This window comes from Vitis riparia, chromosome 15, assembly GCF_004353265.1.
Source record: "Vitis riparia cultivar Riparia Gloire de Montpellier isolate 1030 chromosome 15, EGFV_Vit.rip_1.0, whole genome shotgun sequence".
Lineage (NCBI taxonomy): Eukaryota > Viridiplantae > Streptophyta > Magnoliopsida > Vitales > Vitaceae > Vitis > Vitis riparia.
Window position 1 is genome coordinate 10,922,887 of NC_048445.1, and position 15,115 is coordinate 10,938,001.

Here is a 15,115-nt window from a genome sequence, read left to right on the forward strand (position 1 = left end):
AAAAAAAAAAAAAGAAATCTTGGATTGTTCTATACGACCCACTCCACCCCTTTTTCCTGAGCAAAAAGGGTAAAAGAGATATAATTTAATAATGAAGGATGAGTAGTGTTGGTGCTTCCAAGACTGAAGGGTGACACAAACAATGGCCTCCTCAGCTCCTCTCCTACCATACTGACATTGGCATTTGTTATTGTCAGACCCAGAATTTAATAGTGGCATCCACCATTTATGAACCCAATGGAAGGGGTGTGGTGACTGGTGAGTGGGTAGACAAGATTATTGACTCTGTTACCACCACCACTTCCTTAAATGCCCGGGCCCCTATTTCCACTTCATTGCCCCCAATTCCCCTCAATTCCATTCTTCCCTTTTGTTTTGTTTCCCTCGAATTCAATCCTAATCTTCCCTCAATTCAAAACCCATGAATTTCACTCCAAGGCACATGACTGCTTTTCTCCAAGGGTTTAAAAGTCCTTATGTCATATAATGTTTTCAAACCTATATTGAACGGGTCTCCTTGCAAGCATAACTCAATGATGACTTGGCTTCTGAATCAGTTTACATCACTAACATTTATTTTTTAAAACCCAAAATTTCAACCATTGGAAAATTCAATATATGTATTAAATAAGAGGAAAGAACAAGTGAAGAGCCTTGAGTTAAGAACAAGAAGAAAAACAAGATTTGGAAACAGCAAGTGAAAAGCACCAAAAGGTAGCGGACAGCCCTGATTTGATTAATAGTTGGGGCAATTTGTAATTTCACGCCCATGCAACCACCAGGTTAATGTTGAAAGAATATATATATGTATATATTTTTGTGTTGTTGGCAGGGTTTTCCCGGTAATTCTTTGGGAAAAGAAAACAAAAGGAAAGGAAAAATGCAAGTACAATTTTGAAGTGAGAAGAACTGAAGAAGCACTCACACACGCCCTTTCTTTCGAGTTTAATTTGGGATGCCATCACCACCACCAGCAGTACAAAACAAACAAAGATAATTTTTTTTTTTAATTTACGTAATTTTTAATTTATGAAACAAACCAAAAAGGAAGAAAAAAAGAAAAAAGGAGTAAAACTGGGAAAACATCAGGGGCGAAACCGTACTTGTGAAGAAATCACAATCATCAAATTGGGGTCAATGTCAACGGTCGTCGCAATCAATGGTTGTGGTTGAATCTTCCGAAATCAGCGAGCTTCCTTGATCTGTTCGCACAGAACGCTGCCGCCGTCGACAGGTTCGGCTTCGTCTGAACCCTAATCTCGCCGGGGAGGCCAATCTCCGGCGGCATTCCCTTCTGGTTCCACTGCCTGTTAGGACTCGCCCTCACCAACGGACTCATGCAAAACGCCAATCCTGACACGTTTCGCCCGAGAGTAGGCCGCCCCCGTCGCGTCGCCGGCGCTGCAGCCGTCGGCGTCCTCCGCCAGGCCTGCGACTCGGACGAGTATCCGCTGGCCGATGGAGACAAATCGTAGTCGTCCTCCTCATCCTCCCCCCTCGCAGGGGACATTCCGCGATTCATCCGGCAGACTCGGCGCCCGCCGGCGTTGGTCTCGTCACACAATCTCGATTGCTTCTTGCTCCACCCGGAGAAAATCGAACCTAACCACGACGATGACGAGGAACTCGTCGTCGTTCCCCGAGAAACCCTAGGATCCGATTCGGACGTTTCGGATCTGGATCGGAACAGACTCTTAACGAAAGCGAACTTGCTCGGCTTCTTCTTGAACAAATCAAAAGAAGCCACCGTGCCAGTATTACTGTACGTGGGGCCCACCTGAGGAGTACTGTAGAACCGTCGCTGAGAAACGGTGTCGTATAGCTGGTGGCCACAGGCAACGTCGTCAGATTTCCGGCGACACACGTAAGGAGATACAGAGCGAGGAAATACGAGAGGCGGCGGATGCGTATCAGATTTGCGGCGATCCTCGGCGAGCCGCCCCTGTGCCTGCGCCCTCGCCTGTGCCTCGGCCTGTGCGGCGATCAGCGAGAAGAGACGCTCCCGGAGACACGATGCGCAGACACCGACGCCGCTGCTCAGGTCCGTTGGATGTTTCTTACACCTCATTTAGAATTCAGCATCAAAACCCTTGCTCGTTCTTCTGCAATTCATTCACCATTTCTTCCCAATTCCCATCCCACTCAAACAAAAATCACCAAACTTTCAAAAGAAATTTCATGAAAGCTGGGGGGTGGAGCTGGAGCTGGAGCTGGGGTTGGGGTTGGGTGCTTAATGGAGTTTTGTGATATATATTTATTAAAATCGAGAGTGAGAGAGAGAAAGAAATGGAGGGCACACGCTTAGTAAACGACCCTCTCACTTTCAGTACAATTATTTACCAAGTGACTGCCCACTGCAGAGTCAGGGAAAAAAAGGGGGTCACCCAATGGCACCCTGACACGTGTTTCCATCATTTTTAAACTCAACTATAAAATGGTTGGGCTGACTTATTCTTATTTTGGTTGGTCTATCCGAAAAATGAAATTTCCTCATAATTTTTTTCCATTTTTGAGTCCATAAACACAATCTTCTTCAGTCTGTTTATTCTCTCAACTTAAAAATCTTAATGCTTGGCTTAAAACTTAAGAAATATATTTGTCAATCATTTCTCCACTTTCTTTCTAAATCATATGAACTTTTTACTTTTTATTTTATTTTATTTATTTATTTTCATATTTTCCAAATATGCAGAAGCCCCATGTCTTGTTATGCTCCCAAGTAAGGCGTTCTTCTTCCAATTTGAGTTCCCATTACATTATCATTTTATTATATTGGATTTACCTCTCATTTTATTTGATTTTTATATTTCTTTCCTTACTAATTGTTAGGGAATTGTTAGTTAATGAAAAGTGACAAAAAAAGGAAAAAAACATAGATATTTTTTAAATGTTTGGATTCCATATAAAAAAGGAAAAAACAAGAAAAAAAATGTTAAATGGATGGAAAATATTAATAATTTAGTATGTTTGGATAGTTTTCATTTTTTGTCTTTAAAAACAAAAAATAAATTCATACATTTAAAATATAATGATTTTTAAAGACGGGTTAGAAAAACTAAAAAAAATTATATCCAATAAAACTTAAGGTTTATTTGGTAACTATTTACGATTTTTTATTTTTCAAAATAAAGAAAACATGTTTGAAAATACTTGTTTTTTGGGCGTGTTTTTTTTTTTTTAAATATATATATATATATATATATATATATATATATATATATAAATTAAAAATAAAATATTAAAAACCAGTTAAAAATATTTTACGTTTATAACTTTCAAAAAATTTCCTTGAAAACTATTTTTTGAAAACAATTACCAAATAATCCCTAAGTTTTTTTTATCCTTTTATTGTCATTTAAGAAAAAAATTTATAATTTTTTTCACTTTGTTTTTTTACTCAAAAACCAAACATATATCTCCTTCCTTCACACTATATAATTAAAATTTTACCAACATATTGTTAAAAGATTAAAAATGTTCTTTTACTACTCATTTTGAACCATGACATTTAATTGAAAAAAAAAGAGAGAGAGAGAGAGAGAGAGAGATTTATTATTACTAAAATAATTCTAAAAATAAAAGAAAAATAGTCTCTAGGGTTTATTTGTTTAAAAAATGTAGACCACGAATGTTGAGTTGCTTCAACAATAAATTCAAAAGAGGCGACGAGACAATGGTGTGTGAGGTGTGAAAGCAACAAAAGGAAAAGGGTTGTGGCCATAATAATACCATCCACTAAGTTAACGTTACAATCGTGAACGAGAAGCTCCTCATCATGGGAGCGAGTGTTTTCCACCCCATCCTAGGTGCGTGGGGGACTGCGTTCAGTTAATTCGGGCTCCAGTTCTTGTGGGCCTGGTCGAGCGTGGCAAAATCTGTGGTCTTCTAAATCATCCTTGCTTGTCAGCTCCTCCTACAGTTTTGCACGCGCGCTGCAAAAGCGTGGTGGACCACCACCATCATGTTTTGGGCTTGGGCTTGGGCTCGGGCTTGAGCGTCAACCTGGATTTCTGGTTTGGTTTTTCTTGTGACCAAATGCAAAATTCAAAAACCATTTGAAATTAAGGCTAGTTTTGGTTGCACTTTTATTATTTTTCAATTTTTATTTTCATAATATTAAATTCTAAATTAATTTTTAAAGTCTATTTTTACTTCTTCTTTTTTTTTTTTTAATTTGGTAGCAAAAATTTTAAAATAATTTTTTTCTTCTAATTCTCAAACATTTTAAACAAATTATAAAAGAGGGAATTAAGAAGGACAACCCATTCTTATTTACACTCTTTACCAAAAAAAATTACTAAAAATCATTATTAAAAAAAAAAATCTTAGGCCTCCTTTTGCTTAGCTTAGCTTAGCTTTGCTGTTTTAGCCTTAACTAGAAATTGAAACTAAAAATGAAGCTAAAATCACAATTTTTAGAGGATAATATTGATATTGTAAAAGTTTAATTAAACATAAAAAAAATTGTACATAAATTGAAATAGAGCTTTCATCAGAAGTATTATTTTTTAATTTTTATATTAAACCCTTTTTTAAACTATAAGCTTTTTAAATAAAATTAATCAAACAAGTATAGGACCTTTTATTGAACTTATGAGCTTTAGACTTCGGAGAAGTCGATTTGAATGATGCCTTCATTTAGTTTCTATTATATAATTACTAAACAAATTTTGTTTGTTGTTTTTGAAAAAAAAAAATTAAAATTATTAATTATGTTTAATATTGAAAATTATTTACATTTATATTTCAAAACAATAAAATAGAAATTATCCAAAAGACTCCTAACATTTGGAATATCCAACATTTGTACAAGAATGATAGGCTTTTTTAAATTTACATTTTTGTTTTCCATGTTGAGAAAAATTACATGATAGTTGAGCAAGTATTTTTAAAAATATCACTCTTATAAATTAAATAAATTTGAAATTACCTTGAAAATTTGAGAGAAAATAGTGAGGAAAAATAAAAGAAAATAAAAAATAAAAAAGGTTAAACTTAATAATTTATTTATATATATATATATATATATATATATATATATATATATATATATATATATATATATATATATATATATATATATATATATATATTTAAATTTTAATTCATTTACTTTTTATGTAAAAATTAAATAATTTGAAAATAAATAAAATTCTCACTAATTTTAATTAAATTAATTTTTTTTTCATACTTTTTATAATATACAAACATAAGAAAATCATTTTTCAAAATTTTTTTTTTCTTTTCCTTAATACTTTCCAGATATCAAACGTGGGCTTGACAAAAAATTATGATTTCATATAGTATATGGAAAATTATTTTAGGGCATGTGATAAAAATTTGAAAAAGAAAAAAAAATGATTTAACAATTGTATAGAAAGAATAATTTTAGGGCATGTGATAGAAATTATTAAAAAAAAAATGAATGAAGCCTAAATGCATGTATCCAAAAGAAAGAAGAATGACCAAATGGTTGTCTAATAGCAAGATGAGCCACCAACACAATAATAGAAGAGGAGACATAGGGCACCAAGCTACCCACATTTGGACTTCCCCCCATTCTCTCAACCCCACATATATGCTTTCTTGTCACTTAGATTTTGGTTCTTTAAAATGATCAATATATCATTAAATGCCTGCTGACCCTTGAATTATTTTTGCAATTCAAGATCATGTTCCTTGGTCTTTTTTCCTCCCATCCTCTCCTTTCCTAGGAAATTTCTTGAATATTGAAAAGTAAAAAAATATGATGGTGACATGAAATTGGAAAAATAATCCTTGTTAGAAAAGGATAGGATGATTCAAATAATTCCCCATATTTTCTAAAATATGGAATGTAACTTTAAAAAAAAGTGTTGTTAGGATTGATTAGTAGGAAATTAGAAATTTCTATACCTATTTCATTAATTTTGTTATTTAAAAATAAATAAATAAATAAAAGGGCATAGTACGCAAAATTTAATAAAATTTGTTTTTCTATACCAGTTTTATTTTACTTTATATAAAAAATTATCTTCAAATTATGAATTTAAAACATCTTATATTTTTACTTGAAAAGTAACCCATTTTGTTTTTACATAAATACCATTTACCATTTCAAGTATTTACATGTAAATTTTCAAAGGAAATGTTATTTTTACAAGAAAACAACGATTATATTTTTGTCAAAATGAGACAAAAAAGGACATATGGTTAAATTTCAAAATGTTGGTTTTTATGGGCCCTTTTTAATCAAATAACCCATTATTGAAATATTTGGTAAATTATTTTATATTTAATAAAACTTTTATAATATTAATATTATCTTTAAAAAAATTTATTTTGACTTTAATTTCAACTTCCTAATAAAGTATAAATCTAGAAATTATCCCAAAACGAGGCTTTAGAGCCCATTAGGAGTAATTTCGATTAAAACACTTCTATCTATAATGTTTTTTATTAGTAGTGGTTAAGTTACAAATGCCTTTAAAGAGAATTATCTGTCGTTTGAATATAAATTAAACAAGTGTTTTGATCATATTTTTTTGTAATATATTATGAGATAAAAATAAAATAAAATAAATCATATTATTATTCAAGAATTATTTTAAGTAATTCTTTAATTTTTTTTAAGTGATTTTAAAAAATTTCCTAAACACTTCATTTCTATATATAAGAAAATACTTTTAAGTATAAGGACACGATGTTAGAGTGTGTTTGATAGTAATTTTATGAAACATTTATGATATTTCTAATATTGATAAATTTTCTAGTATTAAAAAAGGTTAGAAACACTTCTAAAATCACCCCTTGTGTGTTAGTGGGTAATTATAAAAAGCGTTTTTAATATTTCTAACACTTGAATAATAAAAATTTTCAAATATTATAAATATTTAAAACGTTTCTTAGAATTACTACCAAACAGGTTCTTATAATGCATTTAGTAATGATTTTAGGAAATGTTTTTTTTTTGTCTTTTTAACACTTAAATTTTTTTATCTTTCAAGCATTAAAGAAACTAGAAATACTTCCTAAAATCACTGTCAAAATATAATTTTAGAGTCCTTTTGATAGTGATTTTAGGAAGCGTTTCTAATCTTTTTAACACTTAAAATTTGTTATCATTTAAGTGTTAAAAAAACTAAAAACATTTTTTAGAATCACTTCCAAACTCTTAATATCTTTTAAAATCCACTATTAAACAAGTTGCAGAGTCTTGGAAATAAATTTATAAATTTTAAGAAAGGAATATTACATCTCTAAATGGTAATTATTTTGTCCTTTTTGACCTAAATATCTCAAAAAAGAAAGGTTTTAAACAACATAAAAAATCGCATTCCGTTTGGGTGATTAGTTAAAGACTTCACGTCAAAGTAGAAGTGATGACCAGATTTCTAATGATAATGGGTTTCTAGAGGAAAGGTCCTAGAAGGTCAGGGAGAATGACTCGATTCTATTTAATACATGGGACACCCAGTGGAAGAAATTAAGATCATGAGGTTTGAAAAGTAGACTCATGGACTTGATTCCTTGAATTCAAAATTCAATAATTTATCCCTCGAATTTGTTAACTAGTATTAGTCTATATTTGTTAAACTTATTTATTTATTTATTTTAGTATTCTAAACTTATAAAAATTATATATATGAGGTATAATAGTCATTGAAAGGGACTGAAATCCAAACCTAGGTATTTATTACCATAGTTTTTTTTTTCTTTGTTATTAATGAAAATAAACTTTAGTTAAAAAGAAATATGAACTGATATTATTTAGAATACGTTTCAACATATTTTTTATCATTAAAATATTAAAAATATTAAAAATATTTTCTAAAATGAATGTCAAATGCACTCTAAATATTTTTTTAGAAAATACTGCAAGTGATTTTTTAACATTACTATAAGTGATTTTTAAAAGTGTTTTCTAAATTTTGTCAAACACATATTTAAAAAAAAAAATTAAAAACATTTTCTAAAATCATTGCATAGACTTCTAGAGTGTATTTGAAAGTAATTTTATGAAATATTTTTAATACTTAAAAGATAAAAAATTTATGCTGTTAGAAAAGTTAAAAACGCTTCCTAGAATTATTGTGGACTCTTAAGTAATTTTGAGGAATAAAACTAAAACTATAAAGCAAATCTAAAAAAGGTATACTACTAAGTAAAAATTTAATTTGGAAATTTATGTTGACTCATGTATTATTTATTTGCTGAATTATAAGATGGATCTTGTGTGAACATGAGACCTAAAAGTGAGAAAAATAATTTTCTCATTTGACTTAGATTTTTTTTATTTATTAAATAGTTAAAGATTAGTTAGAATGTTATTATGTAGGGTTGTTGGGACATTTAATGCAAATGTGGAAATTTTCTTGCATGATATTATTGTCATATACTCACTTGATCATTTTTTTTTCCTTTAAAAGGGATTATGTTATTATTTTTACTTAAAAGATGTTAATTACTAGATTTTTTTTATTATTTAAATATTGTCAATGAATTTTATTTTATTTTTATAAATTTAAAGGCATCGCTATAAGAATTTTTTAAATATATATATATAAGAATTTTTTTAATCCTTTGACAATTGGAAATGAGAAAAAAGAAAATGATAAGTTATTGAGTTGCATTTCATTTTGGAAAATGAGAATTTTTTTTTCTTTTTTAAACTATTTTTTATTTCCCCTATAAAATTTCTTATTGAAATTAATTTTTTTATATATTTTATTAGGTATTTTGGTTGTTACATATGATCGTATTAATGTTGGTAATTAGGGATTGCAATGGGGTAGGTTCGCAATGGTTCACCTTCGTCCTAACCTTGTCCTGTTTATTTATATATATTCTCATCCCTACCTAATAAAAATAATTTAACCAAGATATGATGAGTATAGGAAATTTCCATAATTGTCTCATCTTACTTAATTTTTAAAATTTTATCTTTAAATTTTATTAAAATAAATATAATTATAAATAAAAATATTATAAAATATTTATAATTTATTTTTAAAAAAAAATTAATATAATGGGAGCAGCGAAATAGGATAAAGTCATACATAAACCTACCTAAATTTGTTATAGGTTTTTAAAAACTTTTCAAACCCGTCCCAAACCTATTTATCTTTGTCCTAACCCCTTTCCATTAAGAGCACGGTGGGACGGGTACCCGACTGCTGAATTGTCATTCCTATTGATAACTTCAACCTTTTATTTTTTTTTTAAATTACAATAAATTTATCAGAATTATTTAATTTTACATATTATGTGTTTTTTACCATATTTTCTTAACTTTTATAATTATTGTATGTATAAACACTTTTATTTTTTGTTTTTTTTTTTTAAAGAAGAAGATATATTGTTAGGTCCAAAAAATAATTTGTAAATTTATGTTAACATGTATATTATTTATTTGTTGAATTGTAAGATGGATCTTGTGCAAACACAACAATGACTTAGAAAATTTTCTCTTAAATGGTCAAAGAAATTATATGTTTTATGTAGTTGGAATTTAATTATGTAGGGTTTGGATGGAGATGTGGAAAACTTTATGGGAAAAGTGGGTTTTGACTCAACAATTTAAAAATATATAGAAAAAAAAACCTCAATTTTTATAAATCAGTTTTATTTTTATCCCGTTTAAAAATATTTTAAAATATATACATTTTTTCATAAGTTAAATAATTATTTCCTGAAATACCCTTTTAAGTTCTAGAATGCTTTGATTTAATTTGTAAGTAATTGAATGATTTTTTGAGTTCTAAATTATTTTTAAAAATTATTGAACTCATTAGTAAATTCAATACATAGTGTTACATGATCTAAAATTTATTTTTTTAGCAAGAAAATTTATTAAAATATAATTATGTGTAGAAAAGAAATAATAAAATCATTATAAAACAATTTTTATCCATATAGTTTTTATATTAATTGGGTTACTATTTGAGTTTCAAAGTATTTAAAAAAAATATTAGACTCGTTAACAAATTCAATGCATTAAGTCTAACTTAATTTGGAATTTATCTATCAAGGAAAAAGTTGGAAAAATATATAAAGGAGAAATAATAGAATCATTATATGCCAATTTTGTCCATAATTTTTTAGATAATTATCTAAGTTTCTGATTATTTCTAAAAATTATTAAACTTGTTAATGATTCCAACAAATTAAGTCTTACTTGATTTGAAGTTTATTTGCCAAGTAAAACAACTTACAAAAATATAATTATATACAAAGAATAAACTACCCAAGTCATTGAAAATGAATTTTAGCCTATAACTTTCTAATTTTATCGAATTTTAAGACTTTTCACTACTAATTAAATCGATTGCTGAGTTTCAAATTATTTTTTAAAAATTAATAAATTTTATATATCAAGTATAGTCTAATTTGGAATTTATTTGCTTAATGAAAAAAATTTTGAAAGTTGAAAAAAAAAAAACACATGTAATTAAAAGGAATATCATGTTTGAAGATTTTTGGTATCGATATTATATTGTACAAGGAGAAGAAGAAAAATATCATGTTTAATTTTATTCTCTTTTTATGATTTTTTTTTTCTCTATGTTTTCTTTTGTTATTAAAAATTGATGAAAATAACTTTTACTTATTCTTCAAAAATTATTCTCTATTTCACTTTTAAAAAAAAAATATTGAAAATATAGAATAATTGGTAAACAATGTTATGAATAGAAAATTGTTTTTAAATAGAAAATTGAAAATTATTTTTAAATCACATTGTCAAACAAGTTCATAGTGTCAAGTCTGTTTAATTATGTTACTTTAATGTGGCGCACCATATACAAATCAAAAAATGAACTTTTTGGATGTAAATTTCAATGATTTTAATATTGTAATTTATGAACATTGTGCAAAAAAATACAAGTGTTTTATTTTGTTGATTTAAACTTTCTTTATAATAAAATATCTTGAACCTTTAAAGGATGAGGTTTTTACAACAAGCTTTATGAATTTTTAATTTGATGAAATCTTTGTGTGGACCTGCATTTTTCATGTGTGTTCTCACTCGACAACGAGACTCGATTTTTATTTATTTGGTGAAAAAAAATATGATTTTTAGAAAAGACTTGGAGTCGCTACTTATTTTTGTTTTATTTTTAAGGAAAAACACAATAAGAAAGAAAACCCTAAGTGTGACTCCTTATTTAGAAAAGACAGTTTGTGGAAAACTAAAGTCAAGTCTAGGGGTTGGGTTACCTATTGGGAAGGTATGGTAAAAAACCGGAGCACCCCTCTAAGTCCTTAAAAACGGGTCTTTACTAAATAAGGTGAAACAAGTATGACATTTGATAAGGAAATTAATGGATACCAATGAAATGATCAAATAATAAAACAAATCGAGTATGAGAACAAATAAATAAATGAAGTAGGAGTGGGAGCGTATCTTAGCAACAAATAAGAATGTGAAATCATGAAAATAAGGTTAGCTTATAATGATAAATGTAAAATATCTCACACAAAACTGGTCAAAATCAAACAATATAAATCATGCACTTCACTTGAAATATTTTCAAATAAAATATTATGGATGTTTGGCCTCCACCAAAACCCAATTTATCTTGCATGAATTAGTCCCACAAATTCCATTATTTTGGAATTACGAAAAATTCATTCAGGCTTATTAAAAATCGAGAAAATCGAAAATTATTTGGAGATTAAAGAAAATTTGTGAAGGTGCTTGCCTGGAAGAAAACAATAGTAAGTTTATTATAACAAAAAATGAGATTTTTGGTGACCCTGATCCTTAAGGAGGGAAGGAAAATTGAGGACTTGAAATTATTTTTTAAAAAAAACGAGATGGCGTGAAAAATACTTTGAAAACCGGAGTGGAATTAAAATTATTTGAAAATCATAGTTTTGAAAATTATTTGAAGATTGAAGTTTTGAAAATTAAATCTGGAAATTGAAGTTTTGAAAATTGGAATTTTGAAAATTAAATTTAAAAAAAATTAAATTTAGAAATTGAAGTTTTAAAAATTATTTGAAAATTGAAGTTTTGAAGATTAAATCTAGAAATTGAAGTTTAGAAAATTGGAATTTTGAAAATTAAATTTAGAAATTGAAGTTTTGAAAATTATTTAAAAATTGAAGTTTTGAAGATTAAATTTGAAAATTGAAGTTTTGAAAATTATTTGAAAATTGGAGTTTTGAACATTATTTGAAAATTGGAGTTTTGAAAATTATTTGAAAATTGGAGTTTTGAAAATTATTTGAAGATTGATGTTTTGAAAATTAAATCTAGAAATTGAAGTTTTGAAATTTGGAATTTTGGACAATTATTTGAAAATGGAAGTTTTGGAAATTAAATTTTAAAATTGAAATTTTGGACAATTATTCGAGAATGGAATTTTTTAAAAAAATTAAAATTTTAACATCAAAAGATGAAGAATTAAGATGATCAACATTTAGCCTTTCGGGTTGCATGTCAAAGGTGGCCATGCATGGCCATGCAGAAGTGGGGCCTAGGGTGCAATCGGGATTGCAACCATTTGATCTTTCTGAATGAGACAAACGGTTCCCATTTCTTGCAGCTCATTATATTGAGTATCTCTCAAGGAGGGCCCCATCAATGAACCCACCCTATTGTCCATGCAACCAACCTATTCAGTCTACTGGACCAAATTCGTTGTTGCCTTTAGATTTAAGCCAACTAATGGGTTTAGTCACCCTCACTTCGTGATGAAGTGTCCATCATTACAAATGTCTTCATTGGAGGTGGTGGAATTGGGAGCACTTGCAAAATCATCCAATTCGAATGAGTGTATTTGGGGTTTAGTCCCAACAAAATGCAGTCTTCATCACTCATTTTCTTCAAGACGTTAAGCACAATTTCAGCAAAAAGTTGTTGTTTTCTCTCAACAAATTCAGGATTTGGGTCATCATTTTTCTTCCTTTGAATCTTATATTCAACGATCATTTTTATACCTTCAATAGTAAGCTTTGGTTGCTGAGCGCCTCAACCTTCTCAACTCTATTTAACTGGTTCATTAGAATCTTGAGCTTATGTCTCAATTTTATCTTCAAATTCAATTCCTCTAGAAGAAACTTTATCATAAAATGGATACAAGTTCACCACCACCACATCAAAAGTACCAATTCCATGCTCATTAAGAGCTTCCATGTGATGTTTTTGGTCTCTTCTAGGAAGAATACCCCTATGTATGTTTGGATGTAAAGTTTTCACATGGCCATCAAGAATTTTTGGAAAACAGGTAAGTTGTTCCACTTTAGTTATGAAGACTCTTACATTTTCCAAAGCCGATGTAGTTCCTCCAGTTGAAACAATTCTATATCCTAAACTTTGGAGGCTATTTCCAAGAAAAGCTAGATCATTTTTGCCAGACAACGAAATCAAAGCTTGCTTGTTATCCGAAGCAGTGGACTGAGACTGAGCCTTCAAAATTGAAATGGTGTTTGTCTCTGCCATTATTTGTGATCAAAACGATGGTCTGAATTCCAACGGATTTGGCCAAGAAATTATCAAACACAATAATCCCATGGAGGTTTCAATGCATCAGACTACCACAAATGCTTCCCAAACCCATATTCCATAAACACCCTCATCCCATGATCACCCATAACCTCTTAATGATCTGGAAGACTCCTCTCCAAACGTGTGGAATATCGGCTTCCAACTATCTCTTCTCCTTCAAAACCAATCATTAACCCTTCTGTTTCTCCTCTACCTCTTTCCTCCCCTACTCGTTTTCCTCCCCTCCAAGCCTCTACTAGGTTTTCTTTTTTAACCTCATTCTACCTCTTCCCTCTAGCTACTCCCTATATTTTCCTCCCTATTTTTACCATCTCCCAACTACTTTACTACTCTCCATTCAGCAAAAAAGCCTCCATCCCTAACTACCACCATGACAAGGTGATAGTGTTTTTTTGCCCCACGTCCCATGTAGCCTGCTCATTCGCAGAGGCCATCCCCCACTCTTCCAAATAAAATGCCCAGCTCCTCCCAGTTCAAAGAAGGGTGTACACCTTGCCTTATTAATTATACAACAGTGGTAACAACTGATGTTAATCCCATATCAAAAAAATGAAAAATTAATTAAAAGCTTTAAAAGAAATTAACATTATGTAACTTATAACATATGATTCTATGTGAATAAGATTTTGCGTTCTATCAGATCCAAAAAAATCTAACATGATCAACTTGGTTCCTTGGGACTAACAATTGTGCATCAATTTATTGCAAAGTCACGTTGATGTAAATTATAACACTAGAAGTTTTTACCGAATAACTAGTCCATCCATGCCCTTGAAGGGCAGTATGAAATATTGTACAAATTTTCATTTTAAAGAGACAATTTTCTTACCATTAAGGGAAGGAAAGTCAATTGTAGGAGAACGACATTAAATTTTTGGTACTCTACAAGAATACTCTTGAAATAATTTACGTGTGATAACTCAATGTTTTAATAAGACAATAAGACTTGTCTAAAACATTATAAACATGTTAGCTTAAAAGACATATTCCCTAGAAGTGGAAAGGTTATAAGAAAATGTCCATGCATGCAAAGATTGATACTCTCAAAGAAGGCATACGCATTCGGAATGACTAGTCAATCTAGAAATAAATAAATAAATAGCACTTGAAGAGTCATAACTTGCTCTTAAGTATGTATAATTTTGACATATAGCCTTAGAAAAGGAACAATTAGAACAAAAACTCTAAAAAATGTATATGTTCCTAAAAGTAAAGAGATCTTTATAAGTTATGTAAATGTTGAGAAGAAGATACTATCAAATAATATTGTCTTGGACAATATATCCTCCTTATAAATGATTTTTAACAGGCAATGAATGATGAAGATTTCAAATCATGAATTGTGCAAGAATGCCAATATAGAAATACTTTGGTACAGGGGAAAAAAGCAATTTAAACAAAATTTAATTTGTCTCTAGAAGTATTAGGACCTAAAGTCCAATGCTTAAAAATATAAGCTTGGCAAGATACAAATGGACTTGAAGTTTAATATCTAAAGATGTAAAGTCTATTAGATATAAATGACATCAAGTTTAACGCTCGAAGAAATTTTTTAAAAAAAGTTTGAAAGCAATGATTTACTATACAAAAGTGAAATTGAGATAAAATAAAAGCTATAGCATA

General features: G+C 29.3%; 1 protein-coding gene across 1 annotated transcript; it reads right to left on the reverse strand.

Moving 5' to 3' along the window:
* Positions 1-698: 698 nt before the first annotated feature.
* Positions 699-2,242, reverse strand: LOC117931595. Its single transcript, XM_034852579.1, has one exon. The coding sequence runs from the start codon at positions 2,066-2,068 to the stop codon at positions 1,157-1,159; it is 912 nt and encodes a 303-aa protein (XP_034708470.1). The 5' UTR covers positions 2,069-2,242; the 3' UTR covers positions 699-1,156.
* Positions 2,243-15,115: the final 12,873 nt, after the last annotated feature.